At 40.3% G+C, this 16,594-nt stretch overlaps 1 protein-coding gene across 1 annotated transcript in view; it reads right to left on the bottom strand.

The window, feature by feature from the left end:
* Positions 1 to 16,004, bottom strand: part of tmtops2a (teleost multiple tissue opsin 2a) — a 51,780-nt gene extending 35,776 nt beyond the window's left edge. Inside the window, exon 1 of the mRNA XM_089133896.1 lies at positions 15,166 to 16,004. Coding sequence (XP_088990022.1) covers positions 15,166 to 15,640 — 475 coding nt within the window. The 5' untranslated portion in view covers positions 15,641 to 16,004. The remainder of the gene's footprint in view (positions 1 to 15,165) is intronic.
* Positions 16,005 to 16,594: the final 590 nt, after the last annotated feature.

Raw genomic sequence — 16,594 nt, 5'->3', positions numbered from 1 at the left:
CCTCAAACGCAAAACGCAGAAACGGCTGTGTAGAGGAAGAATCGAGACATGAAAGAACGCGTTGATTGTTGCAAACCTATCTCGGGGACGGATGCAATCGAAAATGGTAGCTTGTGAAGACTCCTATTCAAAACTTAGTAGGGACTGCAGTGTCCTGACCTCACTCCGGCTGGAGAGACTGGCTGTATCGCATCCTTTGCCAGTAGGACTGCGATCTATACACACAAGACAAGGAAATTGACTGCTCTCACTGAAGGGGAGTGTATGGCCATAAACTACTAGAGTGAAAAACAAACTAGAGTCCGTCTGCTGCATAGAATTTCAACGATGGCAATTTCTCCTGGAGGAAATCTCTGAATCAGACGAGCACACGGACGTTTGTGTTGTGATAGTTTCGCCTGACTAAACATCCAGGTAACATGCAATAATTCACCAAACAGAAATAAATAGAAACAAGGAGTAATTCACCTAAAGTTTGCCAATGTAACGTGAACGGGGTTTGTTCTTGTGGGAAGAAGGAGGCAGGAACCGGCGAACATTTAAACATTTTAATAGTAAAATGAACAAATACAAAACGAAAGTATAAGCCAAAGCCAGCGGCCCCTCATTGACGACTGCTGTAACGTTACACACAACAGAAACAAAACTTCATAAAATCAGGCCTGTTTCTCTCTCTGCCGTCTTCGCTCCCCGTTTTATGCTTTCGCTTCTCCGAGAGAGCCGCGGGACCGGCGCGTGTCTCACAGGTGTCTTTCATTATCAGTCTCTGTTATAACTCATGATTCTTCACTTCATATCAACTGAGCCTGAGCTCAGCCGCGCCGAGCCTGAGCTTCTTCACGTCAGTCCTGCCGAGCCTGAGCTTCTTTACAGCAGTCCTGATGAGCCTGCACTTCATAACAATCCCTTCCTGAGCCTGTGCGTCATGTCACGCCCGCCGAGCCAGAGACTATTTACGTCACGCCCGTCAAGCCAAAGACTGTTTACGTCACGCCCACCGACGTAAACCTGTGTACCGAACTGCTGAAAGAAGTGGTAGACAGCAGAAGAGGGGATTCGGATGATTTTTAATGAAACTTGGGAGGCGGGTGGCTGTTACTCTTTCACATATCTTCACATGTGGTGTATGCATGTGTATGTGTGCGTGCTTATGATTTGTATGTGTGCGTGTATGAAAAAAGTGCCCTAAATGAAAACTGTGCAACCCAATGTCACAAAAAAAGACTTGAGATTTGTAAAGTTAATGGCTGTGCGCTCCTCAGCACAGTGATAGTATCTTGGCTAAATACCTAAGTACATGCAGGTGTGCTTGTGCTTTTTTTAACTAGCTTGAAATTATGAATATTTCTGAATATTAAATTACATACATTATGATATATTAGAAAATATTTTGTCACTTTTTTCACTATATGAAAAGTGGCAATTCCTTATGTATTTGTATTATTATTCTTATGTATGTATTAACTGTATTTAAAAGTTAACTGTTTAGTGAACACAGTACTTGAGTTTCTGCAAGAGTGCTTTACGTCAGGTTTATGTCCATCCACGCCCAAGGCATACGTGGTGGCATTGTTGTGTCGAGACCCCCTGGTCCCACGTTTCCTAGATTCGGTTTCAGAAAAATGTCTTACTTTTAAGACCATCTTTCTGCTAGCAATTTTGTCCCTCAAAAGAGTCGTAGACCTTCATGCCCTTTCGGTTTCTCCCACTTGCCTTGAGTTTGCACCAGGGATGGTCAAGGCATTCTTATATCCAGGGATACGTCCCTAAGGTGCCGACCATGATTCTGAGGCCTATTGGGCAACAGGCTTTTTGTCCTCCTCCTTTTACCTCTTCGGACCAGGAAAAGCTTAACTTCTTGTGTATTATGTTCATCGGACTTCTCTGTGGAGAAGTTCTGACCAGCTATTTGATTGTTTTGGAGCACCAAAGACAGTTCTTCCTGCTTATAAACAGATGGTTGGCAAGTGGACAGTCGAGGCTATTTAACTTGCTTATGAGTCCTCTGACCAGCCATGGCCTTTGGCAGTCAGAGCTCACTCTATGAGGATTATGACAGCCTCTAAAGCCTTATTGTTTGGGGTTTCGAAAACCAAAACCGTCTCTCCAAGACGTTTGTGATGTGGCAGGCTGGTCTTCTCCTCTCACATTCATGAGGTTTTACAGCATAGATCTGGATGCTGCTCCAGGGTCTCAGGTGCTTAGTGCTTAGTTGACAACAGGCTGACACTCAGGTACTTGAAAGTTTGGCGATCTGGGTATTCACGATCCCAAAGCTTCATTGGCGCATCGCGAGTTCCCTCGAAAGGGAACATCTCAGGTTATGTCTATAACCATAGTTCCCTGAGATAGGGAATGAGACAATGCATCGCCCTGCCATACTTCCTTCATCTCTGCGATCAACTTGCTTTGACAATTTTCGAAGCTAATGCCGGTTTGCACCGGATGCACTTTATCTCTTCTTGGTCATGATGTCACCCACCCGTGACGCTCATTCTTTCCATTGGACTCACGTTGGAGGCGTTCCCAAGGCGTCATCGAAGCATCGTCTCGTTCCCTATCTTAGTTTCAGGTAATTTCAAGTTTGATTTTGATGTGACAAAGCAGTGATATCTAAGTTTTTCTAAGTTGTTTACTTACTTTTTAATTAGTCTTCCCATAAATGCCATCATTGTCTTCATTCAGGCTGAATGAAGTCTGTTTTGGCAGCAGTCAATGGAAGCAGAGGAGGCACTATACACTGCCGCTGTAACTATCTGCAGGTGTTTCTGTTTGACACTGTTACATTATATAAAAAAGTGACTTTTACACTTTTAATGTAATTTTTTTAATACTTGCATTGTTTTATTTTGTGTAATATCGATAATTTTCTCAACCAGTTCTTTTTTTTTCTCCTGAGGACACAGTACCTCCCTTGGATAGTTCAGGGACCTTTCAGAAGTACTCAATCTACAAATACATACTAACGCACTTTATGCACTTTCTATTTAACATAAGAGCAGACACTGCTATGTTTTTACTTGAATGTGCAAGGCTTACAGTGTCAGACACTTCCAATATTACAAAACAGTCTGTACAGAACTGTACAAAAAAAGTCTATTTTGCTGCTTGAAGTTGCAAACGGGTATTTGCTATCATATTATTTTACTTTATTTTCAAAATCGTATATAGTTTTATGTTTACTGCACTTTTTGTAATTCACCTATGGTGGCTAATGAATAGTAAATCGTGCTTATTCACAGGATATAGCTTTCACATTGAAAAATAAGGTGAATAGGTCTGGACAGAGAATTTGACTCATTTCTCATTTGTGACAGGGGAACATTCTTTCATTCGAGTAATTACAAAGGCCTGGAAAATCAAAACTGATACCCTGCCCATTATAGTTATAATAAGAGAGACTGATCAGAAACCATGGAAACCATGTGGGTGTCATGATAATACATAATGTCATCTATTGAAGATGATACTGTAATTGTCATTATTATAATTCTGGTGAGGAAAATTCTAACAGCATTAATCACCTGATTTAATCAATTTCTAATTAAACGGTGGAGACAGGTGGATTCACATATTCATAAATGCTCTTGTCACCAGTGCCGATCCTGAGCTTCTTCTTGGCCTTAGATCTGAAGTTCCTCAGTCTTGGCTTTATGTAGGAAGGTTATGCGTTATGAGTTATGCAATCAATTCCCTAATGTTCTCAAATCGCTTCTCAGGCCTCTCTTCTCACAGGACAGCATGTTCTAATCTTTAAAGCTGTTTAATCATGTTTATCTGTGCTTAAGATGATCTTCTCATATGGATTTAGTCCCAACATGCTTGAGTGAAGACAAGAAATAAGCACAATTTGAGATTAACATGGATACACTGTATGCAGCTCTCTGACCGGGTCTCTCACACATACAAATGAGCTATCACAATATACTGTAAGAATGACAACTATTAGACAATGTTATCATCCCAAGGCGTCATATACGACGCTTTTGTCAAAGCGTAGACATCCAACGCACATGGCACCCTTTTTAGCCTCTATATGAGATGCAGATACAGTAAAAATCAGGGATGCAAACACATGTATGGTCAAAAAAGAGATAGGTAATCGAAACCCTCGTCCGCGGAAAATATCCAGATACATATATTGCCACCAACCCCTGCTATCCCCGGCCCACCCCTAGGCATATAGTAAATATGTTTCAGCCTTTAAACCATTTTTCACACACAAAAAAGGGTTTTATAAAAACAAACCTCACATATTTCAGCCTTTAAATCATTTTTCACAGAAACAAAATGTGTTATAAAAAGATAAACCTCCAATATTTCAGCATTTAAATCATTTTTTATAAAAAGAGTGAGTCTAAAAGCTTATCTTTTATTAATAGTAAAATCCGGTCCCATTTTCCCGTGCCGTCTGTGTTGTTGCTAAGCATCTATGCACTGCGCTCTCCACAACGACAAAGAAGTTTTAGTAGCTAACGGATGGGTAACGCTTCCTTTTACAGTACTTACAGTATACTTACAGTGTACTTACCTAGAAAGTACTGGCTAATATAACGTGAGTACATGGAACAGGGGTAGGTTTAGGGGTAGGCCAGGGTTAGTACTAGTTATTACCCAGTAATTGTAGTTACTAAAGTAAATACATGGTTTTATAATCACTATGGTCCCAAATTTGAGGCAGGGCAGCTAGGGGGGTTCGGGGTTTCCCCGAGAAAATTTTGGATTTCTCTAAACTACAGATGTGCATTTTAAGATATTGTGAAGGCAAAAAAAAGAAAAAAAAAAATCGATATCAACAGCTTTAAAGCCATGTCAGTGAGCTGATTATTTTTCTCTCCTCATCAGCATCACACTCTTTTCTCTGTTTTTATCTTGCCCTCCTAAAGTTGGCTTTTTTTAATTTACTAAAGGCTACAATTTATATTTTATTCTCAATATGTACACATTCATTATTAATCCTGTGCCTACGTTACATAATAGGCCTATTTTCAGTTCAAAATGGCGAAATTAGACAAAACTATATTAGTTTGCCTAATTATTTATTGTCATTTATGACCTAAAAAAAAACTATCAAATATATAAATGTAATTTTAGCTACTTACTTACATCTTATCTCGCACTTGACCGTACACTGAAGCGTCGAGTTGCACTGTTAAAATTCGCGCTCAGCGTCTGTGAACATAAAGCCCGCCTACTTTGATTTGATTGGTCATCTCAAATATTCTGACATTGACGAGCAGTGACAGGCCAATGAGGCTCAGAACACACACACACACACACACACACACACACCCTGTCCTCTGTTTCTGATGTGCTCTCTGCTCGGCGTCGCTGCGGATTGAAGATGAAGAACGCGCTGATTATAACAAGAAGATTGATGATTGATTTTTCATTAGGCTATTTTTAGCGTCCCCTCAGCACTTGGAGCCCTACGCACAGCGCGTGATGCGCGTGGTGGGAGCGGTTATTTAGTCTCAAAACTCGCGCACAGGATACGAGAGCAAAAAAACTGTATACACGGGCAGAATGCCATCCACGCGCGGGCGCATTTCTGCACAGTGAGCGCGCCCGATGGCATCCTCACGCGAAGAAACACTAACGTTACTGGTTCACTCTTGTGCGCATACTGCTGTTTTGGCGCGCAGTGTTCTGATTTGCTTATTGTTTTGTTTGGTGGAGGCAATCCAAATAACTGTTGGTGAAATTATAATCAGACCCCCCCCCCCCTCTAAAAAAATCTCTTTGGATCTGCACGATTCACATAAGTCACCCAAACTGACGATTATTTTGATAATAAAATTAAAAATAATTTTTATCCGATTAATCGGAAAAAATAATCGTCCGATTAATCGATTAATCGGATAAAAATTATATTTATTTTTTTGTTTTGTTTATTATAACTAAATAAAACCCTAAATCAGGTTTGTGGTGAGCAGGGAGAGGCCTCATTGATCTGATAATCACTATTTTGTGTGTTAAACAATCTACTTAATACAGACAACTTTATTATAAAGAAAAACAACAAATAAAATATATATATGACCATAACCTATGACAAAAATTCTATTGTAAACAAGATTAGTGGATAACTCAGCAAAACTTAGCCTAGAAAAATCACAAGTGCACAATAATTGTATAAAATCTGAACATTTAGTGAAAAAAAAACATTCTTAGTGGGGAACAAATAAGAGACAAGAAGTGTAGCACTAAATTTGGTAAAACGGTACACATTGCTCTTTGTATTGTTGTAAAATAACAACGTAAAAATAAGATGCACAGCTGTTTTAAATGTAAAGCACGGCTGTTTAGTGAGGCAGCAACATATAATAGATAGGACAGAACAAGAAAGGCTATTAATAAGCTTTCATTGCGCAAAAGTATTATGACATGATTGTGAAAGACTCCAAAATAGTGCTGAACACAGCGCCTATGTGCACCGCAAGCACTGAATGATGCGCTTGAAGCAACACGGAGTCACAGGGTGGTGCGCAGCTCTTCGAGTCTGCCGCATTGAAAAGTTAAAAGCACCAAGGAAAGAGAAAGACATATCGATGCATAGTGTATTATACAGTATCTATGCAATAGTTTATTCAGCCTTTTCTTTTAACAGTTTTAAATTTCAGTTAGGCTACTGTACGCATGAAGAACAATTATAGTGCGCTGACTCTACTCTAGTGTTGTGATCTAACAGACTCGTAGACTTGTTCTTGTTTAATGTCAGATGGTTGATGTCGGTTGTTCATGTATCCTGTTTCTGAGTTAGAGTCTTGTATCTAGTCTGTTTGAGTTTGTATATTAAATAAAGCGTGTGCTGCACTTGGATCCAGCCTTATCCTTGCCTGTGTCCTGGTCCTGTTCCCCTGCATGGGCCTGGCCCTCCGTCTCTCCCCCAGGATCGCCTTCGCTCTGCCTCCCGCCTGGATCGTTTTGGGAGCGTCTGGAAGCCGCTCCTTAGAGGGCCTTTTACCCTGGACTGATTATGGTTTATTTGTTGCACCTGTTTTAGTTTGAGATCCCTGATTTAAGCCTGAGTTTTCCCTTTGTTCGGGGCTCAGTATTGTTAGTGTATGACTGCTTCGAGCGTTTTCCTGGTTTCTTGTTTCCGAGTTTCACGGTTTCTGGACTCCCTGCCTGTTTCTGGTCTTAGCATTGGAGTGCTATTGTTTCTGGTCTTCCCGTTAGCCTATTCCCTGCATCGTGTGTTTGCTGATCTGGACTGCTAACCTGGCTTTGATAAAGCCTGCGTTTGGATCACCTGTCCCTGTTCCATGTGCAGTTTCATGACAGAATACTGAGCCACTATTACTGATCCAGCGGCTGAGAGGAACACGGACCCCGTAATGGATCCCACAGCACAGATCGTAAGCCTCCGCCAAGGAGAATGTCCTCTCAAGGTTTTTGTGATGGATTTTTTGAAGCTCTCTCGTCAGTCCTACTTGGATGATTTTTGTTTAATGATGTTCTTTCGGGGAGGACTGTCTGAACCGCTCGGCTCTGCTATACTGTTTCCGAGTTTAAGCTGTACTCTTTCCTAATATATTGATCTGGCCTTTTCCATGAGCGGTTCGCTTTTTACTGTGGATTTTTTGGAACTTTCGCTTCACAGAGGACCCGACGATTCGGCATTTTTCACGACGAAACACGTGCTCCGCCGAGTTTGCGCTACATGAAAGCCCAGTTGAAACAGCGCTACGATAAGGGTCCTCTGAATCCACACAACGTGTGAATCCCGTCGTTCTAACACTTCACGTGAGCCCCGACGAGCAAAAGCGTGTGCTGCACTTGGATCCAGCCTTATCCTTGCCTCAACTGCACCACCAGCGTCACAGAAGAACTCACCGCATCGTGATCCAGCAGCCATGCCTCTCTGGAGTCCAGACGTCCAGATTCTTCGTCTCCGTCAAGAGAATCGGACCATAGAACAGTACGTCACGGAGTTTCTTGAACTGGCTCATCTCGCGCAAATGAGCACCCAGTGCTTGAAGATCTTTTTCCGCGGGGGATTAAAGGAACCACTCCGGTCTCTGATGCCTGAACCTGATCCGCACAGGTCTTTAGAGTGGTATATTGACCTGGCCCTGTTGTGGAGCGGCTCTGCGTTACTGTGGGCACGGAGGAGAGCAAGCAGCGAGAGTCTGCACTTTGCGTCAGCCCAGCCGAGCCCGCGACTCACGTCAGCCCAGCCGAGCCCGCACTTCTCGTCAGCCCAGCCGAGCCCGCAACTCATGTCAGCCCAGCCGAGCCCGCGCTTCACGTGAGCCCCGACGAGCATGCACTTCACTCAAGCCCTGTGAGTGATGAATCTCCAGTTCAAGTGAGTGATGAATCTCCAGTTCATGTGAGTGATTAATCTCCAGTTCATGTGAGTGATGATGAATCTCCAGTTCAAGTGATTGATGAGTCTCCAGTTCAAGTGAGTGATGAGTCTCCAGTTCAAGTGAGTGATGAGTCTCCAGTTCAAGTGAGTGATGATGAGTCTCCAGTTCAAGTGAGTGATGATGAGTCTCCAGTTCATGTGAGTGATGAGTCTTCAGTTCATGTGAGTGAGTCTTCAGTTCAAGTGAGACGCCGCCGCAAGAGGAGAAGGAGGATTCGTTCGGTTCGCCAGGCTTCGGTGAGCGTACCAGGACTCCTCGCCCTGCCGGCCCCGCCTCTGTGCCCCGCCTCTGCGCCTCGCCCTGCCTGTGCCCTTCAAGCTCTGTTCAAGTTGTGCCCTTCAAATCCCTGTGGATTTCCCCAAGTATTTTTTTGGGGGGAGGGGGGCAGTAGGTACCCTGTGAGGGCCATGGAGGCGATACAGACATGGACCTCGCATCGTCCTGCTCCGCCCTGGCCTTCAGTTTGTCCTGCTCCGCCCTGGCCTTCGCCTCGTCCTGCTCCGCCCTGGCCTTCGCCTCCCCCTGCTCTGTCCACGCTCTGCGGCCCAGGCCTGCCTTGGCAACCTCCTGGTCCCGTTCTCCTGCACAGGCCTGGCCCTCTGTCCCTCTCCCAGGACCGTCTCCGCTTCACCGCCCTGCTGAACTTTTTGTGTGTTTTTTTTTTTGGGGGGGGGGGGGTTCTGAGTTTATCCTGTTTCTGAGTTAGAGTCTTGTATCTAGTCTGTTTGAGTTTGTATTTTAAATAAAGCGTGTGCTGCACTTGGATCCAGCCTTATCCTTGCCTCAACCGCACCACCAGCGTCACAAAATCTTTGTTGCAAAATTATTCATGTTAGTGCATAGTATTTAAAGACATTAAATAAAGTGAGACAAAGAAATGTGTATTCTAATTATAGAGTCTGTCACTCATTGTGGTAGTCGTGTTGTATTTTATTACTTCCACATGACAGAGGACCGCCCTTAATAATGCAACATGGGGGAAATGTATTAATTATTAAATACAGTCAGGTCCATAAATATTGGGACATTGACACAATTCTAATCTTTTTGGCTCTATACACCACCACAATGGATTTGAAAAGAAACGAACAAGATGTGCTTTAACTGCAGACTTTCAGCTTTAATTTGAGGGTATTTACATCCAAATCAGGTGAACGCTGTAGGAATTACAACACTTTGTAAATGTGCCTGCCACTTTTTAAGTGACCAAAAGTAATGGGACAGATTAACAATCATAAATTAAACTTTCACTTTTTAATATTTGGTTGCGAATCCTTTTCAGTCAATTACAGCCTGAAGTCTGGAACGCATAGACATCACCAGATGCTGGGTTTCATCCCTGGAGATGCTCTGCCAGGCCTCTATTGCAACTGTCTTCAGTTCCTGCTTGTTCTTGGGGCATTTTCCCTTCAGTTTTGTCTTCAGGTAGTGAAATGCATGCTCAGTCGGATTCAGGCCAGGTGATTGACTTGGCCATTGCATAACATTCCACTTCTTTCGCTTAAAAAACTCTTTCGCAGTATGCTTCGGGTCATTGTCCATCTGCACTGTGAAGCGCCGTCCAATGAGTTCTGAAGCATTGGGCTGAATATGAGCAGATAATATTGCCCGAAACACTTCAGAATTCATCCTGCTGCTTTTGTCAGCAGTCACATCATCAATAAATACAAGAGAACCAGTTCCATTGGCAGCCGTACATGCCCAAGCCATGACACTACGACCATGCTTCACTGATGAGGTGGTATGCTTTGGGTCATGAGCAGTTCCTTTCCTCTTCTCTTCCCATCACTCTGGTGCAAGTTGATCTTTGTCTCATCTGTCCATAGGATGTTGTTCCAGAACTGTGGCGGCTTTTTTATATGTTGTTTGGCAAACTGTAATCTGGCCTTCCTGTTTTTGAGGCTCACCAATGGTTTACATCTTGTGGTGAACCCTCTGTATTTACTCTGGTGAAGTCTTCTCTTGATTGTTGACTTTGACACACAAACACCTACCTCCTGGAGAGTGTTCTTGATCTGGTTAACTGTTGTGAAGGGTGTTTTCTTCACCAGGGAGAGAATTCTTCGGTCATCCAGCACAGTTGTTTTCCGTGGTCTTCCGGGTCTTTTGGTGTTGCTGAGCTCACCGGTGCGTTCTTTCTTTTTAAGAATGTTCCAAACAGTTGATTTGGCGACACCTAATATTTTTGCTATCTCTCTGATGGATTTGTTTTGTTTTTTCAGCCTGATGATGGCTTGCTTCACTGATAGTGACAGCTCTTTCGATCTCATATTGAGAGTTGACAGCAACAGATTCCAAATGCAAATAGCACACTTGAAATGAACTCTGGACCTTGTATCTGCTCCTTGTATATGGGATAATGAGGGAATAGCACACATCTGGCCATGGAACAGCTGAGAAGCCAATTGTCCCATTACTTTTGGTCCCTTAAAAAGTGGCAGGCACATTTACAAAGTGTTGTAATTCCTACACCGTTCACCTGATTTGGATGTAAATACCCTCAAATTAAAGCTGAAAGTCTGCAGTTAAAGCACATCTTGTTCGTTTCTTTTCAAATCCATTGTGGTGGTGTATAGAGCCAAAAAGATTAGAATTGTGTCAATGTCCCAATATTTATGGACCTGACTGTACATGCAAGCAGGGCTTGACATTAACACCCGCCAACCCGCCAAATGCGGGTGGATTTCACCCGTGGCGGGTAACACAGTCAATCCCACTGGCCACTTTGGCGTGTTGAAAAATTGTAGTCTTGTCAAAAGACATCTGACATAACAAACAAATTGCAATTAGAGAAGATTAAACTCGCGGGCTGGCCGTAGAACTGAGGGCTGTTTTAGTCTGTGTTTAATTATCTACTTAATGTGATGATATAGCGATCTTTTTTAATAGCAGGAGAATCCAGAACATAGGCATGTCCATCATCACATGCAACTGGTCGCGTGCACATACACATTCGTGAGTGTGTGTGGTCGATATAGCCTAAAGAAAAAAATATATCTTCGTGATTAAGGGACATGGTGTAACTACTAGCAGGGCAGCCCTTATGCCACGTCATCTTTCCAGAGTTAATTTAATGTTTTAATAAAATGAATCATGCCATGAAAAAAACAGGAGATGTGTTTGTGGGAATAATCTGGTTAATAAAGACCTACTGTATACTTGTTTCAGGTGGACATGTCTCCAGTTGATGATATTATTAAGTTAGAATTCTGAGGAAATGCTAATGCAAAACAAACAATTCAAAGTCCCCAAAACTGTCATTTAGGCCCATATGAAGTTGCAATCCTGTTGCCTTAATTGTGGATTTTTTCTAAAAAAAAAAAAAATTATTCTTGGCTCATTGTTTCTAATGCAGATAATTATTCTACTCTGTATTACAGTATTTACTTCTGTTAAAAAAAAAAATATGTAAGAAACTATTTTATGTGTATCTTAATAGACAACATGTTTTCAAAAAACCTTAACAGAGCTATTGATAATATTAGTACATTTTAGCACGTTTTAAGCCCCTTTGTCAACATTAATCATATAAACGTAATTTTCCAACAACAAAAATGTGGCTAGTAAAAATGATGCGTGGCTAGTAATTTTGGAAAACCACTACCCAAATTGGCTAGTGAGCAAAAAAGTTAATGTCAAGCCCTGCATGCAAGACATCATCTACATGCATTTGCAAATACATGCTTACAGCATCACCTGTGAATTAAGACTGGACTGGCAGATTATGAGAAAAACATCTTGACATTTATAAAAGCCTTTTTGGGGTCAACTTGGAAGGAAAAGGGGGAGAGTGAAACAACACAACACAACTGTGTGTTTAAATAAATGTTACAAAGTTATTTACCTGCTAATTTAATTCCATCTGCAGTCTTGTGTTCTACAATTATACGTTGGCTGCTGCTTTTCTCATGCTTTAAAACTTTCTTGTCCAACTTCCAGGGGACTGTGATGAAATTAAACATGAAGTATATTTTTCACCTAACAAAATAAATGTTTTATAGAGTATTTAAAGCACTCCAGGGATTAACTCCCAGAAAATAATTCAAAATATATTAGTTACTACATGATTTAAATGGCATCACTTATACATGTGAAACTTAAAAATTCTTTTCAAAGATTGCAGTCTGATTTACATGGGGATTTATAAAAATAAATAAAGTTCTAAATAACAATGCTCAACTGACATTTAATATAACAACTGCAGTCTAGCTGTCTCTCTCTCTCTCTCTCTCTCTCTCTCTCTCTCTCTCTCTCTCTCTCTCTGTATGTTTGTGTGTGTGTGTGTGTGTGTGTGTGTGTGTGTGTGTGTGTGTGTGTGTGTGTGTGTGTGTGTGTGTGTGTGTGTGTGTGTGTGTGTGTGTGTGCGTGTGTGCGTGTGTGTGTGTGTGTGCGTGTGTGTGTGTGTGTGTGTGTGTGTGTGTGTGTGTGTGTGTGTGTGTGTGTGCGCGTGCGTGCGTGTTGTAAACCCTATGTTATGGGCTAAAATATCCCCAGAAAGATGGCCATATCCTAAATCCTTGCCCTTGTAGGGACTAAAGCTCATCCTCATGGGGACTAAAAGTCATCAGCAAAGTTTTATGAAAATGTAAAAATTAAGATTTGCTGTGATGGAAAGGTTTAGGGTTAATGGCTAGAATATAGTTTTTTACAGTATAAACATCATTATTTATGGACAGTCCCCCAAAAAAAGTTTTTATATCAGGCTTTTATGGCTCATACATGAAATAAGAGAATATGGAGCTCATACTCAAGAAGAAAAAAAAATATTCAGAGTTACCAACTGAGTAAAAATCTCCAATTTGGTGCAGTGGCTTATATTTATATGACCAAAACATTTAAAGTTCTGATATTTTGTAATGTATATCATTGAGATCTGTATAACAGGGGGATAGGCTATATCAGATTACCTTATACATATATCAGTTGTCAATCTAGATCCAATAATATGTTGTAAGATAAGATGATATTAAAATCATTAAAAGATAAGATAAAATAAAAATTCTTAGTTTTATGATCAAAGCTTTTGTTTAGTTTTTGTGGGGGCAAAAGAAAATGCAATGCATCACATTTTAACATGATTTCTAAAAAGTGTTATATTGATAAACATGCGTTGCTTCAGTCCAGGACATTGTTCATCTTGAAATATGACTGTCTAAGAATACAAAAGTTATTCTCTTAATCTGTTAGAATTCCATAGCAAAAAAGGCATGTACACGACCTGTGCTGTGAAGGTGAATATTTTTTGGAATTATTTTAAAAGGTACCTTTCTTGCAAAAGAAGTAAACTATTAATCAGATGACAGAAGGCAGTAGACTGAGTACAACAGTTTTTTTGTTATTGTTTTTTAAACAAAAAATCGGTTAGTGAATGAGTTAATGTTAGCATAAAAAAAACTTTGTATTTGTTTGCATCTTTTCAGTACATCATTTGATCTTTCCAGTTCACCCCTACAGTAACAAGACTAATACAATGTTACAAATCATCAGCACCTGACCCAAGGTTTAAGACTCAACACTCTTATTGGCAAAAAACTGGGAACTTAAACTACTTTTGCATTTCTTCTGTGCAGTGTTGTATGTCATCCATAACAGCCACCTGGACTGATAACATTACTTCCTCACTGACATTTGTTATACATTTGTTCAACTCAATCATCTCATTTTCCTTTGCGGATCAAAAACAATAAAGCAACGACATTGAAGAAATTACATTATAGCACAAATGCAATAGAACAAGACAGAGATGTTATGAAAGATCATATCATTTCATCATCCTAAATCATATTATTTATGGGACATGTGCACCACTGAAGCATCATACCCATTCAAACTGAGTACGAACTTGTTGAACCAAATGATGCAATTTCCAAATAATAATAATAATAAATACAATAATGTAGCCTATCTTTAATTATACGATTGTAGTAAATAAAATTGGAAAAACAAAAAAACGTGTTGGATTTACTCACATGTCTAAACAAATTTAGATGTTCAGCAAACACATTTTATTTTCCCACTTTTATTTACTATAATCATGTTTAATTTTTAACAATAGGCTACATGATTTTATTCATATTATTTTTTGGGGGGAAATTGTATCACAAAACGTTCTTGGTCGGTCAAAGTTGCATTGCAAGTTGCATTTTCTAAAAAATCTCTGAAATTAATTCAAAAATGCTAATTTAATCAGGAACAATGTCTTTAAGAGTGAGTCATTGATTTAATCAATTGATTTAATCAATTTGTTAAAAAATATTTCAACAAAAAAAAATAAAATAAAATTAGTACATCAGTTTGAATCGTCTCTTCCCTGATTCTCTTAAGTTGTGGCAAACTAACTTGCTAGGAAGCTAAATATTTTATGTAAAATTTTAATTAAAATATTTCACTAAAATATTTAAAATATATATATTTACTTGGACTGAAAAATAAGATTTTCTCAGAACCTTTGGTAAATTAGCCTACATGTTTTGTTCAGTAGCTATCTTTAGATTCAGGTTTTGTAGAGAGCAATGACTGACATTTTTTTTTTTCTTTAGAGAATATTGATCTCTATTTTAAGCAACTACAAAAAAAATAAATAAAAAAAATCAATGTATCCATCATGCCAAAAATGTATCATGCAGCTCTAAAACTGTGTAACTAGTTTTGCTCATATAGGATAAACAAACCAAGCAAGCAAACTGTTGCAGTCAACACACATTAGTTGCGTTTAGTTCCTTAATGAATACGTTTTTGAATTAATGGTTTAAAGGATGTTTAACTAGCTAGATTGTTTCTTACTCACCAAAGCACGAGTTTACAAATCCGTACCACATGCACCCGTGTCTCCCCACCAGCCACCGGCCGCGGATACTGGCCGCGAAGCTGAGCGTGGTGCCGAACAGACATACAAGCATGTCACTCACACTGATGTTGAGCAGAAGCATGTTCACAGGAGTCCGTAGGGTCTTGAATTTACAAAACAGAACGAGGACGATTAAATTGTTTAGGATCCCGAATACCAGAATAGATCCCAAAATAACGGCGACCACGTTATGTCCCGTCCGTGACAGTTTCTCAGCAGGAGAGTCGCTCCAATCTTGATCTAACGTGGACAGCGTTTCATCATCATCCGTGCCGTTCGAAGTGTAACTGAAATTGGCTTCTTCCGAAAACATCTTTGCTTTACTCAGTTCAGCTGATATCACTTTTATTGCATGCTTGATACATGGAGTAAATTCTTCCGGAGCTTCCACACACCTGAGCGTAGACCTTGCCATTTACAAGTTCTTTGAAGAATCGCAATCCATGCTTCATCTAAATCCTCACACAGCGCGAGAATAAAGTTGCTGGGCTCAGCAGCCCACATAAAAAGCCTCACAGTCCATCACAAACAAATAGGCTATGTAGGTTAAGCGTGTGTGATAAGCTTCGTTGGTCATTTCGGAGGATATGCCGCTGTCGCAACGTGTTATAGCCTACATTCAAGTCTGCCCCTGCTAAATGTAAAGCAGATTCTCAAATTGGTTATAGCCTAGTTACATACAGTAGATGCAGCCAAAAGTCGACAAAAGGAAGTTAATAGTATCTTGAAATGCTGAGTAAAATAAACAGTGACGGTTTTCACATCCTTGTTTTTCCTGCTGCTAAACGTCGAGGCGCTCACATCTCGAGTTTGCCACCTCTTCAGAGCACTTTGAGAGCGTGAGTGCACATTTGTGTGTGGAAGAAGCCTTGAGAGTGACGTCGACACTCCAAAGTAGCTCATCATAAGTAGCCTATGCATTACATTTTCATGTTGGACACGGCGGACTATTTGCACGAAGGGCTAATAGACAGTCCTGTTAAAGCTACTGAAATATGTTATCTAGACGCTGAGTTTAATATTTGAATAGGTTATTCAATTTTTAAAGTGCAAAACGTTAATGGTAACGATCACAAATATTAACGTCCAAAGAACAGCACAGATTATAATGAATGAATTACATAACATTTTTTTGGCTACACCTATTTTAAGGTTTCGTAATTATACTGAAATTACTAATTATACATTTAAGTACTACTATTTAGTTACTAATTTACCCCAAAGAGGTAGAAAAAGACCAAAGAGGTGTAACAACAAAAAAAGTGTACTTTAAAACTACTTTTGCACCTGGCTGTGGATGGCTTAAAGATTGACAGGTGACTATGTGGTCATTCACAGTTTGGTCTGTTGATGCAGAAAGTTTGCGAGA

The sequence above is a fragment of the Pimephales promelas genome, chromosome 8, assembly GCF_988280905.1.
Source record: "Pimephales promelas chromosome 8, fPimPro1.hap1.1, whole genome shotgun sequence".
Taxonomy (NCBI): Eukaryota; Metazoa; Chordata; class Actinopteri; order Cypriniformes; family Leuciscidae; genus Pimephales; species Pimephales promelas.
Note: the sequence above shows the minus strand (reverse complement) of the source record. Positions and strands in the feature narration are given on the sequence as shown.